This window comes from Corapipo altera, unplaced genomic scaffold (genome assembly GCF_003945725.1).
Source record: "Corapipo altera isolate COAL_440 unplaced genomic scaffold, ASM394572v1 44, whole genome shotgun sequence".
Lineage (NCBI taxonomy): Eukaryota > Metazoa > Chordata > Aves > Passeriformes > Pipridae > Corapipo > Corapipo altera.
In genome coordinates this window covers 19866762-19882494 of record NW_020884880.1, presented here as the reverse complement: position 1 = coordinate 19882494, position 15733 = coordinate 19866762, and the positions used below count along the sequence as shown (strand labels likewise).

The 15733-nt window shown below is 39.5% G+C and overlaps 1 protein-coding gene across 1 annotated transcript in view; it reads left to right on the top strand.

Moving 5' to 3' along the window:
- Positions 1-6930, top strand: part of GADL1 (glutamate decarboxylase like 1) — an 81847-nt gene extending 74917 nt beyond the window's left edge. The window contains exon 15 of the mRNA XM_027639308.1: positions 4226-6930. Within this exon, the coding sequence (XP_027495109.1) occupies positions 4226-4399 (174 nt within the window). The 3' untranslated portion in view covers positions 4400-6930. The remainder of the gene's footprint in view (positions 1-4225) is intronic.
- Positions 6931-15733: the final 8803 nt, after the last annotated feature.

Below are 15733 nucleotides of genomic sequence, written 5' to 3'. Positions count from 1 at the left end.
TGAGATCACTTATAGATTAAAGGAGGGCATCAAGAAAGAAATCTATAATCAAAGTTGACATGGTCTTCCATTATCAGCAAGCTATTTTGCAGTTATCCAGCCTGAGCTTTCTTGCATTTTCAGCATATCTGTTAATTGCGATTGTCAGAGACAACATTAGTGAAGAAAAGTAAGAGGCTAATTAGAACCAGTAGGTGCTGATTTCTTTATTTCAGCAAAATGAAAAAAGTAGCATATTTGTTGGGAAATTCTCCTTCTCTTTAGGACAACTTATTTGGCTATCCATACCCAGCAGCAGTAGTGCAGGTAGGATGTGTATTTTAGAAGTTAATGGGATTATGTGATTTGAAAAGTTAGGCACCTGATTACCTTATGATTTTTTTGGTTTGTTTTTGTTATTAGAATAAAATTTACAAACCAGTTCTTCTTACAAGTGTCCATAATGTTCAACAGGAGGCAGATAATAGTAAATGAATACCAAACCATAATACTGTGCAGTGACTAATGGAGTAAGAACACCACCTATTTAATGGAGCTGCTCTGTAGATTTCACTTTACGCAAGAAACCCATGTGCTAGGAGGTTGTTTTTAGTTTAAGAACCAGGCTTACAGAGTTTGACCACTTTGAGAATTGTTTTGGAGGTCTTGCTATCTGGAAGAAAAAGAAGAAATTATCTCAGATAGGTGTTTCATCAAGTCCTCTGAAAAGATTTTTATTGTGCAGACTTAGGAACTAGCTCTCCGAGACACTAAGTATGTGATTCCCCTGCTGAGAATGTGCTAAGCTCTTTTTTTGAGTCAGTTTTTAAGGGTGGTTGCCACCTGAACCTGATGGAAATTTTTAAAGTGTTGGAGAAACTTGGATTCAATGTCACTGATGAGCCAATCAGTGGGACCCAGTGGTTTTAAGATGTTGCCCTATGGTATGACTGCAGAATCAGTTTTCTCAAGGATACTTGAGATATGGAGAGGGAGATATGTTGCTCTCCTGATCCTCTGGTGTACTAGGATTTCAGCTGTAGTGTCCAAGCTGGTCCTGGCTACTTATTGCACTGCTCTGTGTGTGTATATGTGCTGGGAAGGAACATTGGCATCTTTGTTGTAAATACATAGGAGGATCAGCTGTAATATGGACTCGCGATAGAAACAGCTTAAACTTTAGGGCTTAAACTTTTTGTTGCTTGTAGTATAGCTAAGTGCTGGCTGAGAGTGAGAGAACAGATTATCCTGTCACTCTGGTAGGTAGAGAAGGAGCTAAACTACTCTGTAATTTTTGGTCTATTTAAAAAAACCCCTCTGCTATTATTAGTAAGGGAGGTAGAACTGTTACAGCCTCTATGTAGGTCTCCACAGGGAGAGTGTGGTGCACCCATCAGTCCTCAGGCTAAGCAGTTCCACGGGCCTTTGGCTGCACAGAGCAGTGTGAGCAGCCCTGCTGCAGGATGACCTCCCACACATGGCACCTTCTCCTCACCTTCCTAAGTGGAAGAAGGACCTGCCTGATAGGTGTTATGCTACTGTAGTGAGCATTTGAAATGATAATCTCCAGGATGGATTGGCAGGGAAGGCTAGCAGTGGGAAGGAAAAGGTGAAGGGAGCAAAGGAGAGAACTTTGGGTTTAGGATATATTACACTTAAAATTCTGAGACTGCTCCACTGACAGGCCACAAAAAGAATTAGATTAACAATTTGAAGTAAGTTCCGTAGTAAAATAATTGGACTGGTGAAGCAATCTCACTCTCACTAAATTGCTTTCCAAGAAGCCTATCCTGAATGGACCTGTGCAGCTCTTTCTGATATCTGAGCATCCTCAGGTCTCATTGACTTTGGTCGAAATTAAACTCACTGAACTCCTCACTAGGCAATTAGTTTCTTTTGGGTCTAATTTTTCTACTGCAAAGTGGTTGTTGCCTCTCCCTTCTGTTAGCAGTCATACCCTGTGCTCCTGCCTTAGCATGCATGTATCATTTAATCGTTCTTTTGTGAGACATGTACTTAAGCATTTGGACACAGATTCTGTTCCTTACTGCTTTCTGTGGGTAAGATCCCTGACAGTTTTGTTACACTGACTGCACAACTGTAGCAAATAGAACATGCAAAATACTTGATGGAAAATCTTTCCAAAAGTACTCCTGTCAAAAGCTTGTAAGATTTTGTTTTGGTTTGGTTTATTTCTTTATGTAGGAAGTGTTTGTTTTTGCTTCAAAAAGGGATGGACAAACTTAAAATTAAGAGGACAGCTTCATTAGCATGAAGGATGAATGAGATAATTGATGAGACCATGAAAGTGAGGTTTCTCTACCTTTCCTTTTCATGAGAGAAGACCTATTGAAATGCAGTATATTTACAGTCCTCAGATTACTGAAGCCATAAATGTTTTTGCTTTTATGGTCTCCATTTTTGCTACTGCACATTTTGGGATGATGGATTGTGGAGCGCCAGGTGTTGAGATGAAGAGAATCAATAGTGTGATACAAAAGATGAAATAACTCTGATGGAACATCAATAAAGGCTAAAAGTTGCCATAGGGATTTGAATCTTAAAGAAGAACCTGAGAAAGTGTATTAAGAAGAATTTACTTCTCCCCTTGCACTTGTAGTGTCTTTATTCCTTGAGCAGAAGTCACTTCGGGGTTCTTGTCAAGTACAGAGGTGGAGGAATTTTTTCTTTTCTGTACGTATATGGTGTTCAGCACAGTGCCTCCTGGGCACAATGTCACAGTGTCATAATTTCAGGCCACAGCTGCTGTGGGTTACCCCTTGTGGTACCAAGGACGTGACCTGCTCGTGGTGATTCTGAGGTAGAACAATTTATACTGATGTTTTGCACTGGACTTTAGTTAGAATTGTGACTCCATCACTCTCATAGTTTAAAAAACAAATGCTAGATAAACAACCTAGTTTTATCAGAAAGATAAAGCAAAATCAGAGAGACGAATCAAGTTGGACCCGTAAACATTTCTCCTCTGAATTTGATACACATTTTGAAACAACTGTAGTTTAGACATGTACCACTAAAGAAATATGGGAAAGCTAGGCTGTTAGTGTTGAAAGCCTCACCGGTTTCTGTCTAAGCAAATTGTACGGGACTTGCCTACTAATATATGCCATAAAAATAAATCTGTTAAGGTAAGGTTGGCATCATCATTTTCCTTTTGCAAATCAGGTGATAGTATCTGGCCCAAACTTTTAGGTCACATGCCTATTTTCTTGGTTCAAAGTCAAACCATCACAGAAAGAAAAAAAGGAATACACTGTTCTGAAATACCATGATGTTATTACTATTATATTAAATATACATAGAATATATTAAATATAGAATATATTAAATATTTTAATAATATATTAAAATGCCAGACCTTTTAAAAAGTACTACTTCTGTCAAATTACTTATTTGTTGAGTATGTTGAGTTATGTCTTCCAAGGAATAGAGTACTTAGTCCAGCAATTCATTTGAGCTTATGACCTATTTCAAGCATGACAACGCAGAACTACTCACACACCTAAAGTTAAGCACAAGATTAATTGGCCAAAGTTTACAGCCCTGCTGGGATAAGATCAAGTGCTCAGCTATAAGGACCTGATTCTGCCAATCTCACTCATGTTTTTATCTGCAGTAAGACACCTGTGAGATTTCATTCTGTGCAAGAGTGGTGTAGACAAATGCTACTTATGCCTAAATCTAAGAGATGAAATCTTAAGCTTCAGGATCAGGCCTTCTCCCTTAATAGACTTCTTTGACAGATTAAGTTTCACAAAGGTACAATTGAGAATGTCCTCTAGGGGCAGCTGCTTTGCAGATGTGGTGGGAGAAGGGCCATCAAGGGAGAGAAGTCATTCTTAGGCTAATTAGTACAAAGAGACAGACCCTGCCTTTAACTAGCTGTGACTGGGTTCAAACCTTTGATCTAAATCAGTAAGACTAGGGACCTTAACCCAATCTTTCCCATACCACAGATGAATGCCTCAAACAGCAGGCTTTTGAGGGGTTTGGATCTTGCTCTGATTCTTTCAGGAGTCCCAGAAGCTGAGGGTCTCAGTGCAGTCTGCCTCTAAATCTGCAGGCCTGAGCTTTGCTGTTACTTGGAGCAGGCAGTGGGAAGACAGGCAAGAGGTGCAAAACTCAGACACTTCAAAAAAACTTTTTAGGTCACAAAATACAGTTCTTGCCCAAAAATGCTATATTTCTGAGAGTGACATCAACCTTTTTTTGTGTCTACTTTCAGGTTGCTCCTATAATTAAAGAGAGGATGATGAAGAAGGGCAGCATGATGCTTGGGTACCAGCCTCACCGGGGCAAAGTCAACTTCTTCCGTCAGGTGGTGATCAGCCCACAAGTTAGCCGAGAGGACATGGACTTCTTGCTGGATGAAATTGAACTTCTTGCTAAGGACTTGTAGCTGTAGATCGACAGCATCAGGTGCTGCTCACGTGTGATATTTATGGAGAGAGAGTGGCAGCAGCATTCTGGTGTTATTCTGTGAAAGGTAGTAAAAAGCTTGACATATAGTTTGGAAACTGTCGTTGTATAGATTGAAGTTGAGAACTTTGCAGGTAGAACACCCCTTCACTGGAAAGTATTTGCTGATGGGGGCTGGGACAGGCTGGTTCTTGCAGCACCATTGCTGCCATTCTAAGAAGTGTTTCCTCGGGTGCACTTCTGCAAATGGTATCTATGTCCCAAGGAAGGCAGCTATTTTCTGGGTGCCTGTGCACAGTGTAGCTCAAACTGGTCACTTGCGTATGCAGGCAATATTCCTTTGAAGTTGCTGTGAGGAGTGGTTTAGCTCAGTGAGCCTTAAGATCCTAGTTAATTATCTACTCTGTCAATATTTTAGTTTGGTTGGTAATTGAACTGATAAGACTGGAAATTTTGAACTTATATGAAGAGTTCCTCAAGGGCCCTAGCTAAGTGGATTGCCCAGGTTTTTTGCTGTGAGCACAGGCAGACTGGAATGAGGCTCACTGCAGTCACCACACTGGGAGGTTTGCAGGAACCTCCTGCACAAAGTCCTGAGTAACCAATATTGACCCTGCTTTGAGCAGGTTGAACCAGGTGACCTATTAAGGTCCATTCCAACCTACAGGATTTTGTGATTCTAGGAAACACAGTCATTGGGTCCAGTCAGTGTTTGCCAGTGTTGTGCACCCAAAATATCACCACTGCTTTAGCACAGCTGAGAATATTGGAATAACACTTAGAATTTCTTAACTCTTTAACAAGAGTTACCTACCATTTCTGAACTACTGTTTACCTTCTTCTATTTTTAAAGTATAAAGATTTATTTAGAAGCTTTTAGATGCACTTTAAAATTATAACAGAGAAAAAATATATATTTACCCAAAAGATGCATATTTTTGTGCATAGTGACTATATATTAATAATATAGCAAAATTACTTATTTGTCATTATTTGTTTTGTATTTTGCTACAGATTTGAGATGACTTGATCTTATGTTATCAGTGTATAATTTGTAATTTGACTCTGAAATTACAGTAGTAGTGATCAGAGAAGATCTTCCTGTGATTTTAGAATATGAACAGCTTGAACATTTTTGGTCAATCTTAGGTTAGAAAACTAAGTTCTGCACTTTGTGTTTATGTTAAGAGTTAAAGTGTATCTTTCATCTGTTTTTATTCTATAAAAATGATCTGTTTTATAAAGATAGAAATTTATTTCTTGGGATGAAGTTCTTGCAGCAAACTAATGGAAATAGCCATGTCTTTCACCTTGTAACCAACATCTACTTAAGTCTAACGTTTTGATGTTTGTTCCTTATTCTGTATTTGAGGTAGCACTGACCAATATGAACCTTTCTGCTATAATGTTTTCTGTCCTGAAAGCTGTCTTTAAAAATAACACTTTCTCATTTTCATTTCCTACACTGTACTAGGATCCAACATTGCATGAAATTCCTACTTCCAATCTCCAAGAAGATGGTGTGAAAAGTTTAGCAAGGTCTTGATAACCAAGGAGGTCACCCTATCAGAGCAGTAGTTAGGAGCAAGAGTCATCCTGCAGCCCCTGACAGATGCCTTTAACAGTGTCCTGGAGGTGAATACACTTGTGCTATCATAGTGATCTAATGAACTTTAAAGCAAACCCATGTTGATAGTAATATAAAAACGAGTATCATAATGTGGGCCCTAGATTTTGCCTTTTAATACTCACAAATCACTCAATCATTAACTGACTTGTCTTCTGCCTGTACCAGCTACCAGGATCTTAGAAAGCCCATACCTAAATTCAGGGCCCGTGAGGCTTGTTTTGCCTCCCGGTCACTCTGGGTGGAGTGCAAAGTACACAAGGAGTGCTGGATGGATGGGATGACTTTGGTGTTGCTTCCTGAGTTAGACAAGATTGTTATCCCTTCTCCTTCTTTTTTTTTTTGACCTTGAAGGGAAAGACAATACAGTGTCAGGATGTTTTGTTTATGGTGAGTACTTGATTTTTGATTCATGAAGAAGTTATGACACCTTTCATCAGCACCACCACTATCAAAGAAGTGTTACTGTCTTGTTTCTCTTCATGTTTTTAGTGCATTTCTCTGTTTCCAGATACTGTAACACTTATGGCACATGTAAGACTGAAGTAACACAGTTTGTTTCTGTAACAGTAGTGGCTATAGTATTTTTAAATGAGAGCAAGCTGGAACTTCTTTTGTGTTTGCAAAAAATAGGTCTCTGATCAACATGTGCACTGATTTCTTCAAAGCTATAGGTTAACCTTCCAGTGTGATGTGAGTACCTTATCTAATCTCCATATAATTTGTATTATTTCTGACGCTTTATCATGTCCCAGGTGCACAATATTTCAGGACTAATGTAATTTTCTTATTGTTGCTTATTTAGAACTAGTATGTACAAAATATCTATTTTGTAGCTGGTGATTTTAATAAAAAGTGAAGTAAATGACAACCTTATAATTATAGTCTGTGTTTGTCATTTTTCAGTCTGGAACTGCAGAGGTATATATATAAAGAAGGTACCTATGAGCACTCCAGATAGATAGCACTTCAGCTTTAAAATGTGAAACCTGGTTTGACCCTGCTTCAGGATGTGGTTTATCTGTGTGCTGTGCCCATATCATCTTTAATAAACGCTGTGGATGAAAACATGTCACAATTTATCTAACTCTTGCTTTCAAATGCAGTAGATAAGTTGTCTGTGCAGAAATGCATTTAATTTTTTTTTGTCTGTTCTAGCTAGTTGAGATTGGCTCATGAACTCCTGCTCCTAATTAATGAGAAGCACCAAATTCTGGAAGTAGTGAGGTACATGCATAAATCAGTGTAGAGCCCGATCCATTGGTTGACAGCAATTTCTTGTCTACCCCTAATAATTTTTTCAATAGAAAAGGAAAGAAATATTTAGATAGAATGGATGCTGAGACAATTTTTGCTCTTGGTTGTGTGCTGTGTCTTGGGAGACCTTTGGGCATTTTGTGATGGGTCCATGTGCAAAAAATCACTCACATAAATCAGTATGCCTAGAGCCAGTAGACCCCATCTTAGGACTTCTGAGTTTCTGTGATTGATTAATACTAATCATTAGAGTGTGGTTATGTGTGATTTTAGTGCTTCTAATGCCCACTGGTGTAACTGGAAACCCTTCCTGGATTGGGCCCTGAGTTTTATGACTGGGATCTTCCAGTTTAATACCAGCAGTTTTGCACTCTGAACATCTCAGTTTATCTAGTTGAGGTTTGTGCCTACAGGTTTAGATACATCTTTATTTCTGTGAGACTGAATTGAAATGTATTTTCATTTGTATCCTTCAATGGTTCATTAAGGTGCTTTTCAAATAGCATTTGACCTTGTCCCTAAAGGACAAGAAATGTCCTTTGAGAAAGGCGTGGTAGAACTGGTAGAGTTGCATTTCCAGAATGGTAGGAGTATGTAAAAGCCTGTTATGTTGCCTGAGGCTTCCTCATGTACACAGATCACAGCATTATTCATGCTCAAGTAATTTTTACTTTTAAATCCTTGTACCTTTATAGGACTTACAAAACTGATATGAAATAGTGAAGGCAGAGGAGAATAATTCGGAAATACTAAATGTTAAGTTTGCTCTCTCTATTATGTCACATGTGAGCTCTGTGACAAGCCAAAAGTAAGCCGAAAGTGGCGTTTGGGTCCCACTCTTTTAACAGTGCCAAAACTGCCCAGCCTCTTTTCCCCATTGGCTGCTTCCATGGCCTTTCAGCAGGCGAATAAAGCTTGTTCATCCTGGAAATCAGTTGCTGTAGGTAGGGCCGACTCACACCTGTCCTCCTTTCTGTGGTGTAACTAGTAAATGCTGATAGTTATTTGAGCTTATAAGCACTGTGTCTAGTTCAGTAACTGCTAAATATTACTACTGTTACATCCTGAAATAATGCAATTGCGCACGTTAATTTTGTCTTAATTGCTCATGCTAATTGCAGTTAGATGCAATCAAAGCAGCACTGCCTGGCAAAAGCACTGTGAGCACAAGAAACCCTGGTGGAGGGGTGTTCTTTCTTTAAATTGAATCTAGTCTCCCACAATTATATGGTTTTGCTTCAGATGTACAATTAGATGTTATTACTCTAATTCTGTAACTACACAATAATCAGCCAAAAATTACTTTGAGAAACAAAACAAAATGAGGAAATTTGCACTGCAAGAGGTACAATAAGGGGAGTGTCAAAGGTTTCAAGGCAAACCCACAGAAGGAAACAATGGTCGTGTGAACGATTAACCTCAGCTAAATCTGTTGTACGTGGCTGTGCCTTGTGTCTATGCTGCAGGGGTGGAGTGGGGAAGCCACACCAAGCAAAGGACTTGCACATACCCTGGCGCTGCAGCAGTCTGCCCCAGCATGCCATGTCCACCCACTGTCCTAGAGAAGCCCTTTCCGAAGGGTGGATGCTTTGTGCATGCTTACACATTAGTGATTTTTGTATATATCAGGGTAAAGTTTGTTTTAAAGCAGTCTCAATAATAAAAGTGACACTGAAGGAGTAATCTTTAAAAGGTCCAACAAAGATGACCACTTTCAGCCTTGGTAGTTCATGTGCAACTAAAGAACAATTGATCACATTTTTAAAATCTTTTAAAGAAAACCAGTAAAATTTTTATTTTATCAAGGATGAAGGCAAATAATAGAAAGTGAAGGATGGAGACTCTTATTAATTCTATCAAACGCAGATGTTCTGTTTTGATGGAGTAGTTTCTTTCATGTAAGTAACTTGTACAAAACTATTTAAAAATAGAAAGTATGATGAAAGCACTTGCCATGAAATAGCATGGGCCCATGGAACATAACATCTGCCTTTGGGACTGTGTAGTCGATATTGTCCTCTGCCCAACTCTGTTCTTCCAAGAGACTTTTACCCAGCTTGTCATTCTGGGAAGTGACTCCTTAAATCTGGCATGCACTGACACTGGCAGCTTTATCCATACTCCTTTTTCATGCCAGGTGATACGGATTTTATTCTTCCTCTGTTTCTGTGCCCTCTCTCATGCCTGTACATTTTTTCATAGGGATATTTTCAGTATTTGGAGCTCCAGGGAAAGTGTAGCAAAAGGGGTAAGATTGAAAGCTGAAGCAAAAGCAGTGCCAGGTTGGTATACTGATGTGATGTTTTGTCCTCCTTTTCTCAGCAATGGATTTATCTAGATGCTCAGATGATGATCACTCACTTCTGTTGGAACTATGGTAACACCAAAATCGTGACTTCACGTGGGAGATCAGTTTAGCCTTGTGAAACTGAATAAGACAAAGAGTGGGAGAAGGAAATGTTAGTTGTTCTGTTTTACAGATGAATGATACACAAGGAACTTAAAACTTCTATTTTGTGAAAACTTGCACCATGGCTTTAGAAAAATTGTTGAAGGAGTCACTACCAGGAGACAGTAGTGAGTGAAAAATGGGACATACTGTGATACAGGCTTAGCAGAGGGACATGCTACTAGACTAGCCAGAGAGATTTCTGGGAATAGAAAAATTGGTTTTCTAGGCTGGACTCTTAAAGTATTTGCTGTTGTATCATTTGGGAAAACCTACATAAGATGGGAAGCAAGACTGAAAATGTAAGGTGGGTAGGATTATCTAGTGAAAGATGAAAACAAATAATGGAGAAAGTTATACCTTGGTATTGATCCTGAGCTAATCTAACTTCATACTTTCATTGCTAACCCTTCCAAAAAGATCAGACATACGTTCATGAAGTTTGCTGATGAAGCTATGCTGGAAATTTTAGAGTTTGACATGCATGAAGAACTAGGTGATTTTTAAGAACGTGTGGCAGGGGAGACTAAGTCAAACAAAGTGCAAAATCTTTGAGGACTTGCAAAAAGCTGCAAGAACTTCTTGGTCAGAGGTAGATCATGTTAAACACTTGCAAAACAGAAAATTGTGGAAATAAGTATAATGATAGCATAAATGGCAGTGTATGAGCTAAGCCTAAATGACATGTAAAGTCAACCATACAAGAAATTCAGTGGTAAACATCAAAGCAGATCTAACCTCTCATCTGGAGTATAGCAGGAAGGAAATGCTATCTGGGCAGCAGGCTCAGTGGCTGGTCCAGCTCTGTTATCTCAAGCTGTGAGCAGTGAACAGTGAGAATATTAATTGGTGCTACAGAGCCAAAGCACAGCACTGCAGAGTCGTGTACTCCGTCTACTGGTGTGTCCTCTGGTAACCAACTTGTTCCATACTCAGGATGTCTCTTCCAAAGAGTGCTCCTGGGTGTCTCACATTTGGCAGAGGAGGGAATTGGAAGTAAAATTTCTTGAGATTTTTCAGGCAAAAATGACCAGAATGTCAGAAAATATTGCTTTGATTTAGGCAGTCTCCTGTGAAAACATTGAATTTTAATAGATTTTAGAGAAATATATGCAGATTTGTGATTATTTCTTGTCATCCTGCCTAAATAGTGACCAGAATGTATTTTCATGCTATGTAACTCATGATGACACTGGTGTGTGTGTGGCATCCAAGCTGAGCAATGAAGAACTCAGGGCAACATAAAAAATTCACTTTCCCTATTTTGAGCCTCTCAGTTGAGCAGTAATTCCTTACCCTTTCTTTTTACCAAGGCTAGAAATGGAGTCAGGATCATACAAGCCTCTTGTAAGTTGTATGGCCTCTGAGTGCTCAGTTTCCAGGCTTGATTTTTTCATAGAATCAATATACTGAGTTGGAAGGGACCCATCAGGATCACCAAGTCCCACTCCTGGCCCCACACAGGACCCACCAAGAATCACACCATGTGCCTGAGAGCATTGTCCAAATACTTCCTGAACTCAGGAAGGCTTGCTGCTGTGATAACTTCCCTGGGGAGCCTTTTCCAGTGCCCAATCACCCTCTGGGTGAAAAAACTTGTCCTGATATACAACCTAAACCTCCCCCAACTCCGCTTTATGCTGTTTCCTTCAGTCCTGTCATTGGTCATGAGAGTGAAGAGATTGGTACCTGCCTTCCTCTTCCCCTGTACTCTGCAATGAGGTCTCCTCTCAGTCTCCTCTTCTACAGGCTGAAGAGACCAAGTACCCTCAGCCCTCCCTTGAGGGCTTCCCCTCAAGGCCCTTTACCATCTTCATTGCCCTGCTTTGGATGCTTTCTAATAGCTTAATGTCTTTTTTATATTGTGGTGCCCAAAACTGCACACAGGACTCAAGGCGAGTCTGCACCAGTGCAGAGTAGAGTGGGACCTTTATTCTGAAGCAATCAAACTGTTGGGGTTTTTTATTATATTTTCCTTTCCATGAGAGGTATCAGTGTTCTACAGGGAGTTGCAAAAGAAGATGTCCTGCCTTCGTGCTCCAGCATATTTTGGAATTTCTCATAGAACAAAATTTCCAGCTTCTTGACCACTCTGAACTCAGACCTTTGGAGGCACAGACTGAACAGAGACCTACAACTCCTGCAGCAGGAAAAGATCTCAAGATGTCATTGAGAAAATATGACCTCCATCCTGAGATAGGATCAGTGATGCACTAGAGAACTAGTATCTAACCTTTGCCTAGTCTATAATTCATGACCAAAAATGCTGGACAACCTGCAGCCTTCCCATTATTTCATAATGGATAATCTAGATTTTCCCTTCTGTGCTTGATCTCCACCATGATTAAGGCCAACATGTATTTTTCTTCTTTGTGACTTCTACATGTTCAAAGATTATAATCTTATTACCCTTTGTCTTCTTTTCTAGTCCTGCATTACAGTAATTCCTCCCATTTTACCTCGGAGGCCATATTTGAAAGTCTGCTGATTATTCTGCTGCCCAAAACAAGACAGAACAGTCCTCTGTAATCTCACCAGGTTTTAAGAGAGTGGCAGGATCACTTTGTACATCTCTTTATACATCACGGTGTGATGTTTGCCCTCTTTTGTAACAGCAAGATGTGATTGAGTCTTGTCAGGTTTGTGATCCACTCTGAGCACTAGTGCTTCTTTGGCCAACTGCTCTAAGTGGCTTTTCCCTGTTAGATATTTGTACATTTAATTACTCCTTTTTAAGTGCTCCTACTAAAGAGGATATTTTTTTTCAAAAAATTTGTTCAATCTGTCTGGAACAATTTGAATTGTCAGTCTGTCCTGCAGCACACTTGCAGACTCTCATAGCATGATGCAGTTTGTCCAAAGAATGTATTTTTGTCCATCACCTAGACCATTACTTAAAACACTGAATAGGAACTAGACTAGAGTAGCTGCAGAACCATACTCAATGCTGCCTGGGGATCTGTATAGGAACTGTTATATCTTTCAAGCCAGTGCCCACTCTGCTTGAATTTAGACAGCATTTCCCTAGTTTGTGAACAAGAGTATCACTTGATGTGATGTTAAAAGCCTTTCTAAGCTCAAGACATTCAATGTTTATTGTATCTTCTTCATTTTACAAGAGCTACTGCTCTCTAGGAAAAAAAAATCATGATGAATCCATTTTGATTCCTACTCTCTAATTGTTTTCCAGTCATCTTCAAATAGTTTGATTCTTCCCACCCCTTGTAATTTTCTGAGACACAGGAAACTGAATGGGTTCTCCAGCTCCTTTTGCACCCTTTCAAATGGTAAGTGCCACCTCTGCCCCTTTGACAATGTAGGAGCAAGCTGTGCACTCTCAGAAATCCTCAGTGGGTCATGTTCCAGCTCAGACGGTTTGGTCCTTTAGTGGCTGAACCTCAGGTTGGCTGTGGATGGAGCTGAGCCTGGAGGGTGCTGGAAGTCCTGTTGAGGCCATGTGCCTGGCTGCTAACTCTATGGGAAAGAAAGGGTCTGGGAAGGGGAAGATGGTGGAGCACCAAGTCTTGCCTTGGTACAGAGTCATGGTGTTGCTGGGACATGCATTTGGAGCCAGACGTGTACTCCCATTTTATGCAGGGAAGTCAGAATAGTCAAAGAGAAGCATGAATAGATCTGAAATTGTGAGGATGAATTTCACCCAGATCAGTCAGGCTGAAACAATACAATATACTAAGCATTTTCCACCCTTTTCTTATCCTGTGCTATTTCATGAATTAGGCTTTTATTGTTTGATCGTAGCTAGAGAGAAGTTTTTCCTGGTGGGTTTCATTTTCTCTGTTTGTTTTTTTTCTTTGTTTATTTGAGTTTTGTTTCTTTGTTTGTTTGTGGTGTTTTGCTTTTGTTTTTAAAATGTTTTTCTTCATAAAACATACCTTCAGTTTGCCAGGTTTCTTTAGAACTGGAAGGCAAAGATATTGCTCTGGTTCCAGAGTGTTGAGCCTGATAAGATAATCATGTAGGAGATATGACATTAAAAAAAAAGAGCTACTTTCCCTTGTCTGATTAAGAACCCTTTCCCCATAATTATTATCTTAATGAAAGCACAAGATGTGGCTCATAATACTTATGATTTCATTTTAATTACTCCTGGAAAACAATTAAAATAGTTATTTAAAAATGCAACTCTTTCCATAAAGTATAGCAAAATGGAGTCACAAGCAGATGCAAGTTATTCTTCAGAGCATTTGATATCCTCAAGTTAATAATTTTATTATTGCCAAGACATGTGTCTCAAGCAAGAAGTGTGTTGCTATGAAGGTGAGAGGAGACATTCACTTGGTAGCATTCATACATTCCAATTGCTTCATACATTCCAATTGCTGATGTGTTGGCCCCACGTACAGAAAAGGAGATGAAAAAGATGAACATCATTGTTTGACCTGTCTGACCCTGTATCCAAAACTTCTTTCATGCATTTGTGCATGAAATAAATTTCCATCTCCTCTAGGAGCTAACATGATTGATTTTGCACATCAGGGCAAGTAGTGCAGAAATAAGAGAGCTACAGCCTAGCCATCATGTGTGGCAATCAGGCCTCAGCAAGGATTGTCAACATGCTCATTTGAAAATCGAAAGGCATAAATTTCTTTGTAAAAATCCATTGTATTTCTTGCTTGGACTTCTGGACTAAATACTTTGTATTATTAGCACCAATGTAAAGGCACTTAAAGAAAAGAACAACCAGTCTTTTAGATAGTCTATGAGCACTCTCCATTTGTTGGTGGGAAAAGCACATTGTCTGTACTAAAAATCTGGCTACAATAATAAGTCAAATTGCTGAAGTCAAATCTACTGACCTCAGCAGTGTTACAGTGGAGTGAAGGGATGGTGCTAATGTGAACCCATGAAAGCACATGGAGTAGGCTTCTTCTCTCCAAATTTCGGCTGTCTGACCATTTGATGCCCATGCTCAGGCTCCCTCCTGGCTCCCTGTGCAGCCCTGCTTCCATGTGGCCCTGGGCATTCCCACTCTCACCTGGCTGTAGGAGCCAACTTTAGGCCAAGCTGTTGATGTGGTGAAGATGGTGAGACTCTGCTGAATTGCTTGCTTGCTCTTGGGAGATTTTGAGACTGTTTTACATTGAAAAGTAAACCTTGCTCTGCCAAATAATAAAACTAAATTAGACTCTTCCTCAGATCAGGAATGAATTTTGTCTGGTTGTGTGTCATGGCTATAGTAAACAGTTTATACTTGGGCAAGGGCTGTGTTTAAGTATGACTGAATCCTGTTTGGTTTACTGTGATTAACCTAAACAATTTAGAAATGTTGAAATAAGTTAATTTAAATTCTTTCCTCCATTTCCTATGGCTTTTTTCAGGTTAGGTTCTTAAAGCAACTATTCCAGAAATCATTTCAAGGCAAGCAAATTAATGTTAACATTCTTATATTAAAATAAAATTGTTTTTTCCCTCACCCCCCATTATTTAATAAGGCTTACATGTTCTTTCCAGATGTACAGAAGCTAAACAACCTGCTACTTAATAGGACATGTCCTTTTGCTTAAAACACTGGAACATTCCTCAATGCCATTCAAAGCGTTACAAGAAATGGTCTAATCCCCTGCAAGTTGCTTCTGCAGAGTCCTCCTCAGTGGTGAGGCTGAAGTGTTGGTGATGTTGTCATGTCACAGAAAGACTGCTCCTGCTTCTCACATGGGGATCAGTTGAGCAAAAGGGGTTGAGCCAAAGCACATGAGCAAATCTGTGTAAAACTGTACAAGGCTTAACAACTGGAAAATTAAAAGTGTTGGTATGAGATTTATGTTCTGTCAAAACCTTTTAGCTAATTAAAGGTATGACCTACTTTCTTTTGCCTCCAGAAGCACTGGATGGTTTATGGAAAGCAAGTAAATTGGTTGAAGAGGATCGGTACCTTGGCTTTAATTTCACCAAAGGAGGAAACATCACCTTTCCAGAAATAAGTCTGGATTCAAATACTAGCAGTTATCATCTTTCACTTG